At 39.1% G+C, this 18,501-nt stretch overlaps 1 protein-coding gene and 2 pseudogenes across 3 annotated transcripts; 1 reads left to right on the top strand and 2 right to left on the bottom strand.

Moving 5' to 3' along the window:
• The first annotated feature begins 599 nt into the window (after positions 1 to 599).
• LOC145567391 (pentatricopeptide repeat-containing protein At5g61800 pseudogene) lies at positions 600 to 17,374 on the top strand (annotated as a pseudogene). The gene is made up of 4 exons (XR_014095590.1): positions 600 to 3,068; positions 3,166 to 3,267; positions 13,201 to 13,262; positions 15,830 to 17,374. The product of XR_014095590.1 is annotated as a pentatricopeptide repeat-containing protein At5g61800 pseudogene (transcript).
• Positions 4,348 to 5,105, bottom strand: LOC145566292 (uncharacterized). Its single transcript, XM_081625754.1, has 2 exons — positions 4,525 to 5,105; positions 4,348 to 4,459 (listed from the first exon to the last, which is right to left on the bottom strand). Exons 1-2 carry the CDS (start codon positions 5,103 to 5,105, stop codon positions 4,348 to 4,350), a joined length of 693 nt encoding a protein of 230 aa, XP_081481880.1.
• Positions 12,463 to 16,695, bottom strand: LOC145567392 (wax ester synthase/diacylglycerol acyltransferase 11-like; annotated as a pseudogene). Its single transcript, XR_014095592.1, has 5 exons — positions 16,486 to 16,695; positions 15,791 to 16,366; positions 14,655 to 15,005; positions 13,547 to 13,684; positions 12,463 to 12,892 (listed from the first exon to the last, which is right to left on the bottom strand). The product of XR_014095592.1 is annotated as a wax ester synthase/diacylglycerol acyltransferase 11-like (transcript).
• Positions 17,375 to 18,501: the final 1,127 nt, after the last annotated feature.

Raw genomic sequence — 18,501 nt, forward strand, 5'->3', positions numbered from 1 at the left:
TTGTTCACGTTAGCTCAAAGGACTTGGCATGTTAATGTTGAGCATCTCTATGCCTCCAATAAAACAACACACCCAATAAATGTGAAGCAGGCTCAAGGTTTCACCTTGCTCCTTGTTCTGAGCTTCTTTCAGCATGTTGGGGCTCAGCATGACCTTCAAGGGCTGTGCCATGCCTGGACTAGTCCTTTTTACTTGGTGACCTATTGAGGAACGGCCAGCAGATTATAGGCCGTGCTGTATTAGCCCCTGCTGATCTGATTGGCACAAGGCCTTGTCTGACACGACTCATTTCCTTGCTAGGTTCTTGTATTGTCAATAGTATGTAACTAATTTACTAGATTATAGCAGGTATTTGCTTAAATACAATAAGTACATAGCTGAGTCACCTGTTAGTTTAAGGATGGTCGAGTTATTTTCTCCTGATTGTTATTGTGAAGATGTATTATGTCCTTTTTTCAAGGATTTCCATCCATAACCTAATAGTATATTAGCATGGCTCAATTTGGAGTGGTTTTGCAACATAGAGTAGGCTGTGTAGATTAGCTCCATGTCCAGTTTCTCATACTGTTAAGATTAAAAATTTTTCCAAATCTGTTTTTTCTTGCTTCAGCATTGATGAATTGTAGTTTTGTGTTTGTTTCACATAAGTTTGCCATGCTTAAGAAAATGTGTGTGTGTGTGTGTGTGTGTGTGTGCGCGCGTGTGTTTCTCTTAGGAAGAATATATGAAGCTAACATTTGCAACCTTGCCCCTGTATTGGAAAGCTGTACAACTATTATTATTTTTGCTGGGATCTCGTTTAGTAATTTTCACTGCAAAGTAGCCCGCACTCAGTAATTCAGTACCCAATAGGTAAACATGAGGGGTTGGAGATCATGTTTGTTAATTGCTGTCTAGCCTAGCTAGCCAATTACATTTACTGTTAATACTGGATAATGTGGTTGCAGGTTTGTCTTCTGTTTTGTTTATGTAATCAGACTTTGCTTTTTCTGTGTTGTAGAAGTGTCCAGTGCTGCATAATGATAGAAATAACCTTTGCTTGGGTCGCGATAGGGATGCAGCTCGCATTTTTTTTCTTGTGTCAGACTACATATTGGAGATGGCAGCTTTACGGCAGCTGTTATTCAGTGGTGGAAAGTTAACATCATAATGTACTTGAGTGCTTAATCTTTGGTGAAGAATAACTCATCATCATAGTCCGTGTCATGCAGAAAAGAAATTGGAGAGTAACAAACAAATGATCTTGTAAATGGCTAAACACTTCATATTAAATTCATTGAGGCATTGTAAAACCTTTCCCCAGCTTCATCAAATTCATGCTCATGCTATTACTACCGGCTTCTTCATTCTACAACCCTGTTTTCTTCTTCCAAACATTCTATTCACAATTGCCCGCCTTGCTGCTTCAAATTGTGTCCTTGCTCCTTCTAATAGGACAAACTGCTATATCAGTGTTCAATCTTATCAGATCGCCAACCACTTTCTGCTACAATACAATGATGCGAATTCAGAACCTCTTTTCTTCACCTGCGTCAGCCCTCATACTCTTCAAAGATATGCTTCGTTTTTCGATTCCTCCTGACTTTCACACTTATCCTTTTGCCATCAAGGCCTCTACTAATCTCCGAGTACCTTCAACTTCTGCTTCCCTTCATTCCCTTACCGTGAAATCTGGCTTCATTTCTGACATATACGTTCTCAATTCCATACTTCATGTCTATGCTAGGTTGGGCAGCCTTGGTGATGCTTGCTTGTTGTTTGAAGAAAGCACCCATAAAGATATTATATCCTATAATGCATTGATTGATGGCTTTGTAAAGGCCGGAGACATTGAGACAGCACGTCTGCTCTTTGATAAAATGGCTATTCGTGATGCAGTCTCGTGGGGTACTCTGATTGCTGGGTATGCACATATGAAGGAATGCCAGGAAGCCATTGATCTCTTCAATAGCTTGCTTGGTTCGCCATCTGGTGTTCGTCCAGATAACATTGCTCTGGTTTCTGTTCTTTCTGCCTGTGCACAACTTGGAGATCTGGAGCAAGGTAGCGCGGTTCATGAATATTTAATTCAAAACAGGATTCGAGTGGATTCCTTTTTATCGACTGGCTTGGTGGACTTGTATGCCAAGTGTGGCTATGTTGAGAATGCTGTAAATATATTTGAATCAAGTCCTGACAAGAATTTGTTTACATGGAATGCTTTGTTGATGGGCCTTGCTGTACATGGCTATGGCAGAAAATGCTTGGATTGTTTCTCCCGGATGATAAAGGAAGGAGTTCAACCCGATGGTGTCAGCATCTTGGGAATTTTGGTTGGATGCAGCCATGCAGGTCTAATAAATGAAGCACGTAAAATTTTTCAAAACATGGAGGCTATCTACGGTGTTCGTCGAGAATTGAAGCACTATGGATGCATGGCTGATTTGTTTGGACGTGCTGGTTTAATTGGAGAAGCATTAGATATGATAGAACACATGCCGATTCAAGGTGATATCTATACCTGGGGAGCTTTGCTGGCTGGCTGCAGAAAACATGGTATGGTTGACATTGCTGAGGAAGCAGCTAAACATGTGCAGAAGTTGAACCCTGAAGACGGCGGTCTCTACTCAGTAATGGTGGATATCTATGCCACATCTGATATGTGGGAGGATGTTGCCTAGACACGGAGTATCATAAGGAATAGAAGGACCACGAAGAATGCTGCTTGTAGCTTGATCAAATTGCATGGCATTAATCATGAGTTTATTGCTGGTGATTATTTGCATCCTGAAACAGAGGAGATATATATGGCTTTGAGTTGTCTGTCAAATCATCAATTTGAAGCTTGACCTCAACTTTAACAAAAGCTGGTGAATATTTGCATCCTGAAACAGAGAAGATATATATGGCTTTGAGTTATATGTCAAATCAGCAATTTGAAGCTTGACCTCAACTTTAACAAAATGTGGGAATGGTACAGTTTCCATTGCCAGCGTTAGTTGTTTCCCTTATATCTTTTTGGCCGCTAGTCAGACCCCAAATTCAAAATTCTTCATTTGACAGATTCAATGTACTCTAAAGTATACCAAGTATGTGTCACAACTTATCTTACTTCGGAAAATGATCTATAAATGGCTAATGGTCAGTGTTTTCTCCATGACATTTATGGTTTGCTTTTGCTTTCAGTGTAGCAGGTTGTTCACATCATGTCTCCTACATTGAGCAAGCGGGAAATGAAAAGAAGTCTTTTAAGCTGGATGCATTTTTAGAAGAATCATATGGGAACAGGTATTTGCACTGCTGATTCCTTTTTTATCGTTTCATTATCATTCTCTGACCCCCACTCCCCTTCCACCACCTCAGCTGGTCATCTGGCGGACAGAATGAATTTCAATAAAAGTATAATTACGATGGTGGATAACAATGATGTAAAACAAGTGAAAATGGACCTAGTATAATTTGAGAAAAATAGTTATTGATTGAAAGTTGGTTTGCGATGTCTTGAATTTATTGATTGTAGCAGGGTGCCCCTTGTAATGCATTTTCCGCACAATTTATTAGCTTGCAGCATTACTTCCTGGAAAAATCTTTTATTATTACTTTATTCTTTTGTTTGTCAAACTCTCTTACTGAGTTGTAGCTATCATTCCAAACTTTGAACTACAGCAACTATCTGCATTGTTATTATTAGAATATTAGTTTTCTCCCTGCATGTAGTTCTTTTATTTGTGCTTTGATTCAAGAATCCATCCTCTTTGTTGATGTCCTTGTAACTTTGTAAGTATGCTACATAGCTATAGTTAAATGAATTTTAGACTGCCAAATAAATTTCAAAATTTAAGGTGCTGGTGAGAGTGGAATATCTAATAACTTTTGTTTAGAGAAATGCTTCTTAACATAAATGCGAAATTCTTAGATTATCACTTCTTAACATGCTGCCTAGCTCTTATGACAATAGGACACTTACAAAAACCTCAAGACTGTTACAAAAAAGGACACTTAACTGAAAAGAGAACGAAAGTGCCCTGTATTTATACTGTGCAAAATTATGCATTATTCCTGTAGAGATGCTTCTTATTTGATATCTATACTCTTTGATAATTTATTTACTTGGAAGATTTTTGCAACGGACTAGCGTGAAAGACAAATAAATAGGTCGGAAGATTGTAATTTGGACAGATTAGCTCAAGGCTTGCGTACAACGTCAATGGCTTTAGGCCATTACTCTCAATTTCTCAACATAATTTCTGGATACCTTCTACCTTAGGGACAACTACTATTTATACTACTACTACACTACAAGAGTTGGCAAGAGCCTTAATTACTAACTTTACTAATATTTGTCTCCATCCAAAGTTACCACAGTAACTAAGGACAATAGGCCAAATCTGCCAAGTCTGCCTTCTGCAGCTTTAGTGCCGTTGCTTGAGCATGTAGTGGAGGGTTGTTGGTGTTGTCCTGCTGCCGCTGCTTGTGTCTCCTGCTGTATGTCAATGTAATGGGTGGAGGCTGCGGATTCATTGCAATACCCCCCCCCCCACCAACAAAAGCGCCACCTTGTCCTCAAGGTGAAAAGCTGGGAATTTCTCTTGGATTGCTGCTGCATCTTCCCAAGTAGCCTCAAATGCGGGCAGCCCTTGCCATTGAATGAGAACATCAGTGCCATCCTTTCCTCCCAACTTCGGCCTGCTGTCCAACACTTCCCCTGGTTCCACCACTAACTCCAGTTCTGGAGTAATTTGGGCAGGAATGTTAGGTGCGCTCAGGTTGTTTCCCAATGCCTGTTTGAGTTGAGAAACATGGAATACAGGATGCAACTTACACTGCTCGGGTAATGCTAGCTTATACGCCACCTTCCCTACTCTTTGAATTACCTCGAATGGCCCGTAGAAACGTGCAGCGAGCTTCTCAAACGGTCTCCTTGCGAGAGAGCGCTGCCGATAGGGCTGCAACTTAAGAAACACCATCTCTCCCACCTGAAATTCGACTTCTCTCCTCTTTGAATTAGAATTTGCCTTCATAATTTGCTGTGCACGTGCCAAATTGAGCTTGAGTTCATCCAGCATCACATCTCTTCCTTGTAAGAGCTCTTCCACGGTGTCCACTGTAGTCTGGCTCAATCCCATCCTCGTAAGTTCGGGGGGGGGGGGGGTCTCGCCCATATACTGCCTTAAATGGGGAGACTTGAGTGGATGAGTGAGTGGCGCTATTATATGAGTATTCTGCCCAAGGTAGCCACCCAACCCACGCCTTGGGTTGGTCCCGTGCAAAACACCTTATATAGGTTTCCAACCGTTTGTTCACCACCTCAGTCTGGCCGTCGGTTTGGGGGTGGTATGAGGTGCTTTTCTTAAGGTCTGTCCCTTGCAACCAGGAAAGCTCTCTCCAAAATTTGCTCACAAAAATTCGGTCCCTATCCGTAACAATGCTGATGGGAACACCGTGCAACCTCACTATTTCCTTCATAAACACCTCCGCCACACCATAGGCCGTGAATGGATGCTTTAACCCTACGAAGTGGGCGTACTTTGATAGTCTATCCACAACCACCAGTATCGTGTCAATCCCCTTCGATTTCGGTAGTCCCTCGATAAAGTCCATGGAAATATCTTCCCAAATTCTCTCGGGAATGGGAAGTGGTTGCAAAAGCCCTGCCGAAGATTGTTGGGATTGTTTGTTTCGCTGACACACCCCGCAATTTCGGACATACTCCGTCACATCCTTGTGCATACCAGCCAAAACCATTCTCCGGCCAACCTCAGGTAGGTCTTGGTATCTCCGGTGTGGCCTCCGTCGGGTGAATCGTGGTATGCCTTACATAGGGCCCCCTTCCACTTCGAATTCCTTGGAATTACCAGTCTCCCTTTGTAAAGCAACTGCCCATCCTCTACCGTATACCCAAGCCCTCCTTCTCCTTCCTCGGTTTCTTGTTTTAATTTCCGCAGCACCTGATTCTCTCGAATCCCCGGCTTATATTGCAAGTCGAAGTCGAACCCGATCAGCTTTCTCACCCACTTTTGGTATTCCGTGCCCACCTCCCGTTGTTGAGCAATGTACTTGAAACTTTGTTGGTCACTTCTAACTATGAATCTCCTCCCTAGTAGGTAGTGCTTCCATTTTTGGACGGCCAAACATACCGCCATCAACTCCTTTTCATAGATCGATTTGCTCCTTCCCCCGGGTCCTAGAACCTTGCTAAAATAGGCCACCGACCTCCCTTCTTGCATCAACACCGTCTCGAGACCGAAGCCCGAAGCATCGGACTCCACCACGAAGGGCTTCTTAAAATCCGGCATCACTAATACTAGGGCTGAAGTCATGGCGCTCTTCAATTTCGCGAAAGCCGAATCAGCTTCCTTAAACCACCCAAAGTTATCCTTCCTGAGTTGATCCGTTAAAGGTTAGGCAACATGGGCATAGTGGCTTATGAATTTTCAATAGTAGCCCGTGAGGCCCAAGAAGCCCCTTAAATCCTTTAAGGGTTTGGGAGTGGGCTTCTCCTGATCAACAGTCACTCCTTCCTTTGAGATGACATGGCCCAAGTAGGCCACTACTTCCTTCCCAAATTCGCATTTCTTCATGTTGGCAAACAGAGTGTGTTCTGTCAATCTGGCCAAGACTTGCTTCAATTGTTGAATGTGCTCTTCTTTGCTAGCACTGTACACAAGTATGTCGTCAATAAACACAAGTACAAATTTGCGTAAAAATGGACAAAATACCTCTTTTATTAAGGGTTGGAAAGTAGCCGAAGCGTTTGTTAGGCCGAAGGGCATTAGAGGAACTCGTAATGGCCTTTGTGTGTCCGAAACGCGGTTTTAGGAGTGTCTTCCGGCCTCACTAGAATTTGATGGTAGCCGGCTTTGAGGTCGAGCTTAGAAAAAATTCGAGCCCCATGTAATTCGTCTAACAACTCATCGATCACCGAAATGGGGTATTTGTCCGGCACGATCTCTTTGTTTAGAGCCCTATAATCCACACAAAAACGCCAAGACCCGTCCTTCTTCACTAGAAGAACCGGGCTCGAGAAAGGACTCGTCGAAGGCCGTATAATTCCTGCCGCTAGCATCTCTCCGATCAACCTTTCGATCTTATCTTTCTGAAATTGTGGATAATGATATGGCCGAACACTCACGGGATTGCTACCCTCCTTGAGTATGATAGCGTGTTCGTGTCCCCTAACAGGTGGCAGCCCCTTGGGATCCTCGAACACCCCCTTGAACTCCTCTAGCACTTCTAGCAAAAATTTCGGGGGTTCATTGACTGCTTGTTCCGTCTTCTCCTCAAGCTGATTCATCTCAATCAACAGTCCCTCTTTCTCTTTCTTCAAGGTTCGAATCATAGCCTTTAGAGTGATGTCCGTACGAGCTGGGCTAGGATTGCCCTTAATTTTAATCACCCTCCCCCTATTGTGAAGCTCATTTCCTGAAATTTCCAGTTTGTCATCTCTGGGCCGAGCTTTTCCAGCCATTGTACACCAAGTATCACGTCTGTATTACCCAAGTGAAGAGGTAAGAACTCTTCCTCAATTGTCAGTTCTTCATTAACCTTCAATTGGACCCCCATGCATTGACCCTGCCCTTTAATAGTCTCTCCATTGCATAAGGACACCCCAAAGTTACTTTCCCGGAATTCTCAACTCCTCCACCGCCTTAAGAGAGATGAAATTGTGGGTGGCGCCAGGATCAATCATCACAACCACCGGTTTCCCATTGATTTCACTAGTTAGTTTCATCGTCTTCGGGTTAGTCAACCCCACGATTGAACACATAGAGATGGTGGCCGGAACCTGTTCTTCTTCAATCGTCGGAGCTTCCAATGCCATAAACTCCCCTGTCTCGTCCTCCTTGTCCTCCTCCACTAACAACACGCTCAGCCCTTTGGCGGTGCACATGTGGGTGGGTCCCGTCCACCGACCGTCGCACCTAAAGCAAAGTCCCTTCGCCTTCTTTTCTTGTATTTCCCGATTTGTTAGTCGTTGGACTTCACCATTGAAATGAGTTGAACTCGTGGATGATTAACAGAAGCTACTGAAGTTTGAGGGGTATGGGTATTTTGTGGATGGCTATTTTGTGGGTTGGCTTTTGAGGGGTTAAAAATTGGGTTGAATGGGGCTGAAGTTCGGGCTGGCCTAACTCCTAGTAAAGTTGTGGCGGGGCTCCGATTAAAATACGAATAGGGTTCGGGTCTTGAGAACTCCCCACCCGTTTCCTTGAGGTGGCTGACCCGGTTCCTTTCTTCGACCCGAATAGCCAAATCCATGGCATCTTCGAGTGTTAATGGGTTTTAACATTCGAATTTCAGACTTGATCTCCTCCTTAAGTCCATCAATGAACTGACCTTTCATGATACTCTCCGGGATATCCATCTTCGATGAAAATCCTCCTATACTCCACGACAGTGGTGGTCTGTTCCACCGCGAGCCATTATTCGTGCAAACTCCCCGCGTTCACCGCCGGAATTGATTTAAGATTCGAGTTTTGAGATCCTCCCACCCAATCAGTGGTCGGCGTCGGCTTTCCCATTGATACCATCGGAGTGCGTCTCCATCCATAGCCACTATCGCGGCCTGCAAACTTTCCGTCTCCGTCAATCGGTAAAATTAGAAGTATTGTTCTCCCCGGAGGATCCAACCGTCAGGGTCGGAACCGTTGAAGGTCGGCATCTCCAACTTCCTATATTTCCAATTTCCGCGGTCCTCTTGTGAGTCGTGGTTGAAATTTCGAAACCCACCTCCGGCACCGGGATCCTAGTTGCCAAACCTGAGTCCATTGAAACCAACAGGACCTAATGGTGGTTTGTTGAAATTACCACCTCCAACCAGTTGCTCCACCTCTTCCTCCGTCGCGAACATTCCCTTTCCCCTGTTCTGCAAGGCTGCCATCATCGTTTTGATTTCCTCGAAGAACTTGTCTTGGTTCCCTTTCATCACGGCGTTCTGTTGGTTTTGCTCCTCTCGGAATCGGTCAACACGGGCCTCCAGCTTTTGCCTCACGTCGTCTATGGCGTCACGATTTTTGCGAGCCTCCTCTGCCTGACTCTGCATCAGAGTTTGTTGGATATAATTTTCTCCATCCCCGATCCTTTCAAGAATCTCTTCTACCTTCTCTTCAAGTGCGGCCACTCGCTCGGGGGTCACCGTCAGTGGCGTCGGCGCCATGTCGGCTTTGATATGAACTGCAACGGACTAGCGTGAAAGACAAATAAATAGGTCGGAAGATTGTAATTTGGACAGATTAGCTCAAGGCTTGCGTACAACGTCAATGGCTTTAGGCCATTACTCTCAATTTCTCAACATAATTTCTGGATACCTTCTACCTTAGGGACAACTACTATTTATACTACTACTACACTACAAGAGTTGGCAAGAGCCTTAATTACTAACTTTACTAATATTTGTCTCCATCCAAAGTTACCACAGTAACTAAGGCCAATAGGCCAAATCTGCCAAGTTTGCCTTCTGCAGCTTTAGTGTCGTTGCTTGAGCATGTAGTGGAGGGTTGTTGGTGTTGTCCTGCTGCCGTTGCTTGTGTCTCCTGCTGTATGTCAATGTAATGGGTGGAAGCTGCAGATTCATTGCAATTTTCTTAGTGCAATGGGCCTGACTTGGGAAGGCAACAACTTGAAGATCTCTTCCTTATTGTATTCCCTATTGTTAGACAACATAAATCTTTGGTGACATGACATAGTGGAAGGACTACTTTGCTTATTACTAATAGGAGCAAAGTTTGGTTTTGGTTTGGATATGGGAAAAGTCCAATCCATTTGAAATAAATACCATTTTGGAACTTGAGCTCAATCCATTCCCGATTTCACCGAGTCCAATTTGATCCAATTTGCTCTAGAACTAGCTAATTTGAATCCAATGCAAAAATCAAAATTAATATAAACTTCTCGTTATACTTATTTGTTTATTTTTATTATAATGACCCATGAACCTTTTTTTTCCATTATTAAAGAAATGAAAACTAATGCTTACAAACCTAAACATTAATCCACATGCCTTACATAAGTGTTAAAGGCCTACATAACCATCTTAAGAGTTAAATAAATAAGTCATAATATATAACACCAAAATATATTTTGTTAAACAATACACCAACATATTATAAATTTTAAAGAGAATTAATTAATTTAATTATTTTGGTTTGTTTGATTTATGGATCCAAACATTCTCAATCCGATCAGATTAATATATCTGATTTATGGAGTTTGAGTCCAATTTAATTAGATTTGAATAATAGTCCAATCTGAATTACCAATTCATTTTGGATTTGATTTAAGATTTAAGCTGAATGACTTTCACCTCTTATACATAATAAGAACTGCTGAATTCTTCAATGTATCCATGGATCATGAAGATTTTTGTCCAATAGTTCTAAGAGCTAAAGATTAGTGGAAAAATTGACAATCTTATCTGGAAATCAGAACAAAGAACTGGATGGAATGGGAGTTAAATAAACCAGAATAACTCTCTTTTAATTAGCAAATACTCCCTCCGTCCCATATTGATAGTCTCTTATGGCCAATTTTTAGTCCCAAATTGATAGTCTCATTTGCTTTTTTCAAGTACCATTAATATCAAATTTTTACCAAAATTCTCTCCAATTTACAACAATATTTGTGCAAATTTAACTTTCCCATGTAAATTTTGCTTTTCTATGTACTTTTATTACTTTCTCTCTCTACTTTTTTGCATACCCATGTAAATTTACCTTTTCAATGTACTTTTACTACTTTTATTTATGTTTATTAATTCCCGTGAAAATTGCCCAGAAGGGACTATCATTAAGGGACGGAGGGAGTAGAAGAAAAAGCCTCAGTGTGTGTCTTCCAGATGACAGACATGCTCCTAGATTTACAGGAAAACAAGAAAAAATAACTTATAATCGTTAATTATAAAGCAGAAAAAACGATAACATCTTTACATTCACATATGTATATACCAATTTCCCAAATAAAACTGAAAATTTGGATGCTCAAACACTCTCATTTACCATCTATCAATGCAAACAAAAATAAATGCACTAGTAAACTTAAATCTATTACTCCATTCCCTTTCTTCTTTTTAATCAAACTATATGTCAAATCTCACTTAGTTCTAAATATTTCTAGGGCGGGTATGTTTACATCATCATCTATGACTCCATTCCCTTTCTTCTCTTTAATCAAACTTCTAAGGGTCTTACCTTCCTTTTCCCTCCTATCCCTTTCTTGATTTAATACCCTTTTCCTTTGTTTTTGCAAACGCCTCGTGACTATCATCCCAAAGTTACACTTATGGTTTCCTCATTTCTACCCTCCTTACACAATCCATAGCTAATCCTATCCACCACCACAACCTTTTTCTTTGGTTCTTTTGCTGCTCCTTAACACACATTACCCCCAATTCAAGCAAGTTTTAAATGAAAACAATAGTACACATATCTACTCCTAATGAAGCCAAGCCGTTTTTTAGTCAATTCGAGTAAACTTGATAAAGTTTATTGCTTTAAAAGTATAATTAAGCTTGAACGAGCTTTGAAAATTCTTGTTCAAAACATGGCTCATGTAGAGTTTTTCTTCTTCGTGTTTTGTTCACAAACGTGCTCTTTTTAATTTAAGATTCATCTCCAACTTGATAAAATAAATGACCCTTAGATTACCTTAAATACAATTCTCTAAAGTTTCTATACAAGTATCTAATTTAATTCAAGTTTTGTTTTTTTAAAATCACTTTTGTAAAAAGGTCCATATTGCCCAAATATTCATGTGTAACGAAACTTTTGATTTATAAATAGATACTAGAGTAATTTGAAATGTTGATTTTTTCTTTTCCGAGATTGAACATTATTTAATCTAGCTATACTCCAACATTAGTATGCTTACAAATGCACTTAAGCGGGTTGCTCACAAACGTTGACAAGTCTAACATGAAGTTATCTGAGCTTGGCTTTTTTTTTTTTTTAAAAAAATGAATTTCAAATTTTTATTCGAGGTTGTTTATAAAACTTAACAAATGTGTATTGACCGAGCTTTGACCAATTGCTAAGAACTCAATAGCTCTAAGCTGGATTTTGATTGAAGCTGTAATAAGAGTTCTCCCCCTAATAGCTCTAAGCTGGAAAGCACAACTTTCTAGAATCACAAAAGTTATTCTCTTCATTTTATTACAGCTTCTTGACTGGCTGGCTTACTCTTCACTCGACTTTTTATCAAACTTCTGACTAATTCCTTGCTTATCCTTGTAACTGTTTTTTGTGATTACATTGTCAACTTCCAATTACTGCTTTGCCTTAACCCTTTGTGATAGAAGTAATGAGAGGTTGGGAGAGGGGGTAGTTTGATTCCTTGCACTGAGGCTTGTTCGTAAGTGGTTAATGAGTGTATCGGCTCATTTGCACCCCTACTCCATGGATGTGTGGCAAGCTGTTTTCATTGGTATGTGTGTTTGGAAATTATCTAGATGAATGTGAATTTAGTTTCCATTTTTGACAAACTTCTTCATTTGAGAACCAATGCAGAATGTATAATAGAAACAATCAATTCCATGCAAAAATATGATAAAAAAGTAAAGTTTTACAAAATGAAACAGACTATCATTTTCTTTTGCTTCTGTTTTCGATGATAAAGATTCAATCTTCCTTCCAACGCCTACTGCAATCCTCAATGTCCGCAAAAACAGCCTGATTATTCAATAATGATGAAGTATAATAAAATCCTCCTTTGCCAGAATAAAGTCATCTTGCCAGAGTACAATCAAATCTAACTTCTCGGTACAATCTATGTTTAGGGATTCTTAACGGATGCCTTGTAAATCAGCTGAAAAGCATCCTCTATGCATGAGTTGAACTTCTGCACCGTCTATATAGCCTTTTTCAACGCCTACTGCAATCCTCAATGTCCGCATGTAACTCAAAACTGTTATTGTTAGGCTCTGCAAGTTTGTAGAATCATCAGTACAACATCAAGATTTGTTTGTAAATTCTTTTTACAGTGCCTTTATATTTGTGTATTATTTGTGAGTAAAGTGGAATAAATCTTATAAATATATACTATTGTTTAAGCGTAATGATAATGGGAACTCTAGGTAGCTTTGATATTAAGAAAATAATTTGTCTCTCTGATTCCAACTGAAACAGTTGTACTACTTTGTGTGATACATGATCATTGTGATGTGGGTTATTCCAGCACCTTAGACGATTTTAACTGATATACTATGAAAATTGAAGGATCTTTTTACAGGTGGCGTGGAAGGACCCTAATTAGCTGCGATGCTGGAAGTGAAAAGGAAAATGCAAATTAAGGTAGTAAATTTATTGCTTGTTTAAGCTTCTTGAAAGAGAGTGAATGTGATGCGTTGTACTCAGTATTGTGCAGTTATGAACCCCCCCCCCCCCCCCCCCCCCCCCCCCCCCCCTCTTCCTGCAGCTAGCACAATCAGTTGCGTAAGATTCTCTAAATAGAATTAGAATTGTTTCCAGTGTTTGTTATTTTCTATGCTTTGTTATATCATTTTTTCTGAAATCCAGTAGCACAAAAAAAAAAAGAATCCAGCATTCTGTTTCCCCTCTTTCTCTGTGTAGCTTACCTGAGGAACACCAACGACCATGAAATACATGCCTTTGCATGGTTGATTTGCTAAGGCCATTTTTTCAATTGGACCAATCATATTTGAGATTGTCACGGTTGATTTCTGCAGTGTACTATGGATAAATCCAGCCGCTGCCTGAAAAGATAAATGGTCACACCTTTAAATTAATTCTTTCAGTGTAGTTCAATTTGATAGCCTGGTAATGGAAACACGTCATAATAATATGATTAGGGAGGGAGAGGGGTGGGGGGGGGGGGGGGTGGAGCAGCAGATAAAAACTAAAGAATCTTATGCAGTCGTGTTAATAGTAACGCACTTAGAACTAGAGTATAACAATTGGGTAGGAAGACTGCCCAAGTTCCTAAATGGTGCCTGTAACAATGCATGTCTTTTGCCATTAGGCATTGCTGAATTGGTTTGATTTTCTGAAAAATCTAGTTGCCTTTGTGCCATTGTACCTAGTGTATTTTGCCTTTTTGGGAATGAGGTGTTCACACATTGTCAACTATTTTCTGCTTGATTTTTAGAGCTTTCTTGATTTAATAGTATGACAAAATGTTAGGGTTATAATATGCTTTATGTGGGATGTTTCATTTATATCATGTCATGTGAAAGTTTATGAGTGTCTGTTAGTTGAAATGAAATTAATAAAGGAACAAGACCATGTTGATGATGGAGATGCATTACTGCACATTAAGCTAGGGCATGACCTACATAATTGAAAATAATTTTTTTATTTTCTTAATCTATGACCTTATACTCTTATAGCAAATTAATGAATGGCTTATGCAGTTTGTCAGGAGGAAGACATATTCAACTTAAAAATGGTTGGATTCTTTTGCCTGTATATTGCTCTAGTTGTTTGCTATTAATGAGTAGTCTATAAAGTGCTTCTCTCTTATGTAACTAATGAATGCTTTAACTCTTTTTAGTTGATATTTTTGCAGCTTGATGTTATCAAGCTGATGTTGAGTTTCATTTTCAGAAAGTCATTGCTTGATCTGTGACTGAAATTTTTGTTGTTAAGGAATATGATTATTAGCATTTAGCATAGTTACAAAACAATTTGAACAAGACAGCATTAACATAGTGAAGTTACACGCACCTCAGGGCCTCTGCATTTCCTTAAAAGCTCCAGGCTCTGACCAGTGAGATAAACTGCCAAAGAATTTCTCTTCCTCTTAATGATTTTCTGTGCTTCAGAGATAAATTCGAGGGGGTTGGAAGAATTATTAATTAATTCAGGTAATGTGACATGCATAAATGCAAACTGGTTTCCCCATTTCGAATCTGAGTCAGCTTTAATCATTTCGTCAACCGACTTGTAACCATTGATGTTTCGAGTGTTGAGCAGCACTAATGCTGTTGATTCGGAATTGCTGAATCCTTTTCCTGTTGATTGCATATATAATCGAGTCCCAAGAAAGATTATGCCAGTAAACACATCATTTATTGTCTGCAGGAGTAGACTAATAGTGTTAGAGTTGCATCATTTATCTTTAGTCCATTTCAAAATAGGCACACTTAAAATAAAAATTCTTATTCCATATTTATCTATCAGAAAATGTGATACTTGTAACATTAAAATACTGATATATTACTTGGACTTCAACATTAGAATGGATTATGCTTAATGCCTTCTGTTACTGACGTACCATTTTCTTTTTCCTGCGCTATTACCATGGCCAACTAGTATGATGAAGTGTAATGAGTTCCGTTCAATTTTGATTACCCTTGTTACATTAGGCTATTTTGGTCCAACCTATATTGTTTATTGTGGTACTACTCTGTTCTGACTGCATTAGATAGATTTTTGTTCTTCCTCTGTTTCTTTTTAGTTGCATCACTTTCCTAAAACGGAAATTTCAAATTATCACTTTCCTTTTTAGGTAATAAAATCTCTCTATCACATTCCTATCTCATGGGTCCATTTTTTTTTATTCTCTCTCATCTCCAAAATTTGCTTTGGCGTCTACAATTTTCTAAGTGATGCAACTAAAAATAACGGAGGTGTATAAATTATTTTACTGTCAGACAGGTTTCTAATTTCTGTGAAATTGTACTCTGCATACTTGTCTATTGTTTAAAGTGCATCATTAAATGTAATTAACAGATGCATTTGAGGAAACTTTTATATGCTGCAACGACATAGTGTCTATCAAACCTCCCCTCTCCCGTTTGAGATAAAGGATTAGGCAAACAGATATATAGCTTATAAAAGTCAAGTAAAGAAAATCTTACCACTCCTATCGCTGTTTTGATTTGTCTGATTTGATCCAGGGACAATGCTACTGTAGAGATCTGTACTGGATGGAATTCCACGCCCTCATCCCCAGACCTAATTGGTGTTTTATCATCAGCAATTAAACTGCTCTTCAGAACACTCAATCCATAATCTAAGGTTGTATTGTAGATTGCTGAAATGGTCTTTGGCAAACAGCCTACTTCATCCGCAGCTTTGCTGTTAGCTTCTGAGCTTGATTTTACTGATGGGAAGGTTACTGGAAGGGAAGGATCATCCGCTCGTTGCATACAGGAAAGAAGTGCTCCCATTAGAGAGAAGCCATCACCAAGCGCGTGGTGAAGCTTGAAGATGAGGTGTCCGGCTGCTTTGGTTGTCGGGTACTTAATGATGTGAGCTTCCCATAACGGCTTGTCTTTTGGAAATGGCTTCATAGCAATCTCAGTTATATATTTGTCAAAATAGTCGTCATATTCTTCTAATGACAAGCCCTCTGGGAAGCTGGGAATATGAAGATGCTCTGGAATGTTCACCTCCACCCTCTTCCATTGTTTTACCCCTGTTTTATCAAATACCTGTTTTATATTCGACATCAATTCAAAAAATCAGTTATAATTGTCTGAAACTCGGGAAATCTTGATATTTTGATGTCAAGGTGGTTAGCAAGAAACAAAGGCAATGAGAATTGAGTTACCATAATGGATGAAAATCTTGGATTGATGGGAAGGAAGAGATCCTGAAGTAATGATATTGCGCAGGAATCGTCAATGGGATCTTCGGATTCCATTATTGATAGGATGCGAACTGATAAGGTATTACTGTTGAAGTACTGTCCTGTAGGAGACACAGGTTCATCTCCCACTTCCTCTTCATAACCTGTTTTTATTTTGAGCCTTGAATCCATTTTTCTTGGCTGTAAAACGGGTGAACCACTATGTGAAATATCGGGTTCGGCTGTGTTTCGAGTTTTGCTTTCGGAAGCAGGTAGTGTTGCTAGTAGTAGCAGTATTTGGCTCAGGGAGATGACCTCTTTGTGGAGCTTATGAGGAGAAGGTTGCGGACTTGAGGATAACCATACCCCAATTTTGCGTACATTTATACTGAAGTTGTACTGCATTTATGAAAGTTAAATGGGAGTTGAAACCATTATTGAAGCTGTTAAGTTGAAACCATTATTGCAGCTGTTCATAAATGGTTAAATTTTCAACTTTTTTCGTGACTAATTTAATAGGAGGCCATTTATCTTTCTTACGGCCGTGCAGTTGACTCCCATCCTATTATGTATTGTCCTGTTATCTTCACTGATGATACGAATCTGTGCATTTTTTGTTATTGAGTGGAATAGTTAATGGTGTCAATAAGTGTAAAGAAAGTTCAGTTATGGGGGTGGAGGATGATGATATGGTGCCGAGGGAAGTGAAATTTCGTGTTTATCTCCTTCATAAACATAGCAACGTTTATCAAGTGGGAATTTCGCATTTAACTCTAAGAAATATACAGTTTATTTATCAACTAATAGTTTTATATTTAATTGTAACAAATACTCTTCCTGTTTGTTTTTAAATGCATCATTTTAACTTCTACACTATTCATATACAATCACTTGATTTTTATTTTTTAATATTATAAAATAAATAAATATTACAAAGTATTATATAATAAATGATTAGATTAATAACAATGTCCATTTTCATATTTTTAATTTTGCTACAATTTTTACTAATAGAAAAATAAAAAAGTTATAACTTGGCAAATGTGTTAGTCAAACTAATGATTTAAGAAAAGAGGGATGGTACAGTTTAACGGGTTGAATATAATCTATAAAGGGGGACAATTGAACAGACTGGTAAATAAACAAGACCTCTCACGATAATTGGGAAAAAAAAAATAATAACTCCAACGACAATTTGGTATAAAAAATTGTCGCAAAGTTTTTTTTTTAACCAATCTGGTTAATTGGCCCTACAAAGTGAGGTTATGAGAAAAAGTTGATCAAACCTGTAGTTATTCACATGAATTTTCCCTCATTAGAACTTTGTAGCACTTTTTGCACAAAACAATTCTGATGTAGAATTACCAATATTCTCTATTCTAAATTTCTAATCTTTTGTTGATTGAACTAATCACTTTATTCCATTAATTCAGATTATAATTGTGATAGCTAACAAAACTTCAACATCATTAATTATTCCTTTTAATCATCAGTGTCATTTTAACCAATTAGTTTGTCATTTCAAAGTACTTGATATTATTGGAATCATAGTAGTCATTAGCAAATCATTCTTGTGCATTAATTCAAAAATATATTAGTACGACATAATATTAATGATAAAGCAATTGGGGGATAAGAATTGTGACGCGTTGAAAAAGAAATTTTTCTAATAAAGTCGTAAAGGATTACATACTTAAATAGCAAAAAGTAGAGATTTGTAAAGTAAATCATCAACCATGTAAATCTCCATGGATGATATTACTTGCTCAACCGTGATAGTTGACAGCTTGCCTCAACTAGCATATGGTAGTTGGCCAGTAACAGAAGGGCTGAACACAATAAATCATCAATACGAAGTATTTAATACCGTCATCCTGGAATAATAGTGATAGAGCAATGAATGCAGTTAAGGGACGGTTATGCTTTTTTTGTTTGTTTGTTTCCGGCAACTTTTGAGTGTTGTTAGCTATCATACGAGTAACCCCTAATCTCTGACCC

Source organism: Chenopodium album, chromosome 11 (assembly GCF_948465745.1).
Source record: "Chenopodium album chromosome 11, dcCheAlbu1.1, whole genome shotgun sequence".
NCBI lineage: Eukaryota > Viridiplantae > Streptophyta > Magnoliopsida > Caryophyllales > Amaranthaceae > Chenopodium > Chenopodium album.

Excerpts from the sequence above, each read along its gene's own strand:
- LOC145566292 (XM_081625754.1), bottom strand. The coding sequence starts at position 5,105 with ATGGGATTGAGCCAGACTACAGTGGACACCGTGGAAGAGCTCTTACAA. Across the intron at positions 4,460-4,524 it reads GAGGACAAGGTGGCGCTTTT|GAGACACAAGCAGCGGCAGC; the intron begins GTTGGTGGGGGG and ends GACATACAGCAG.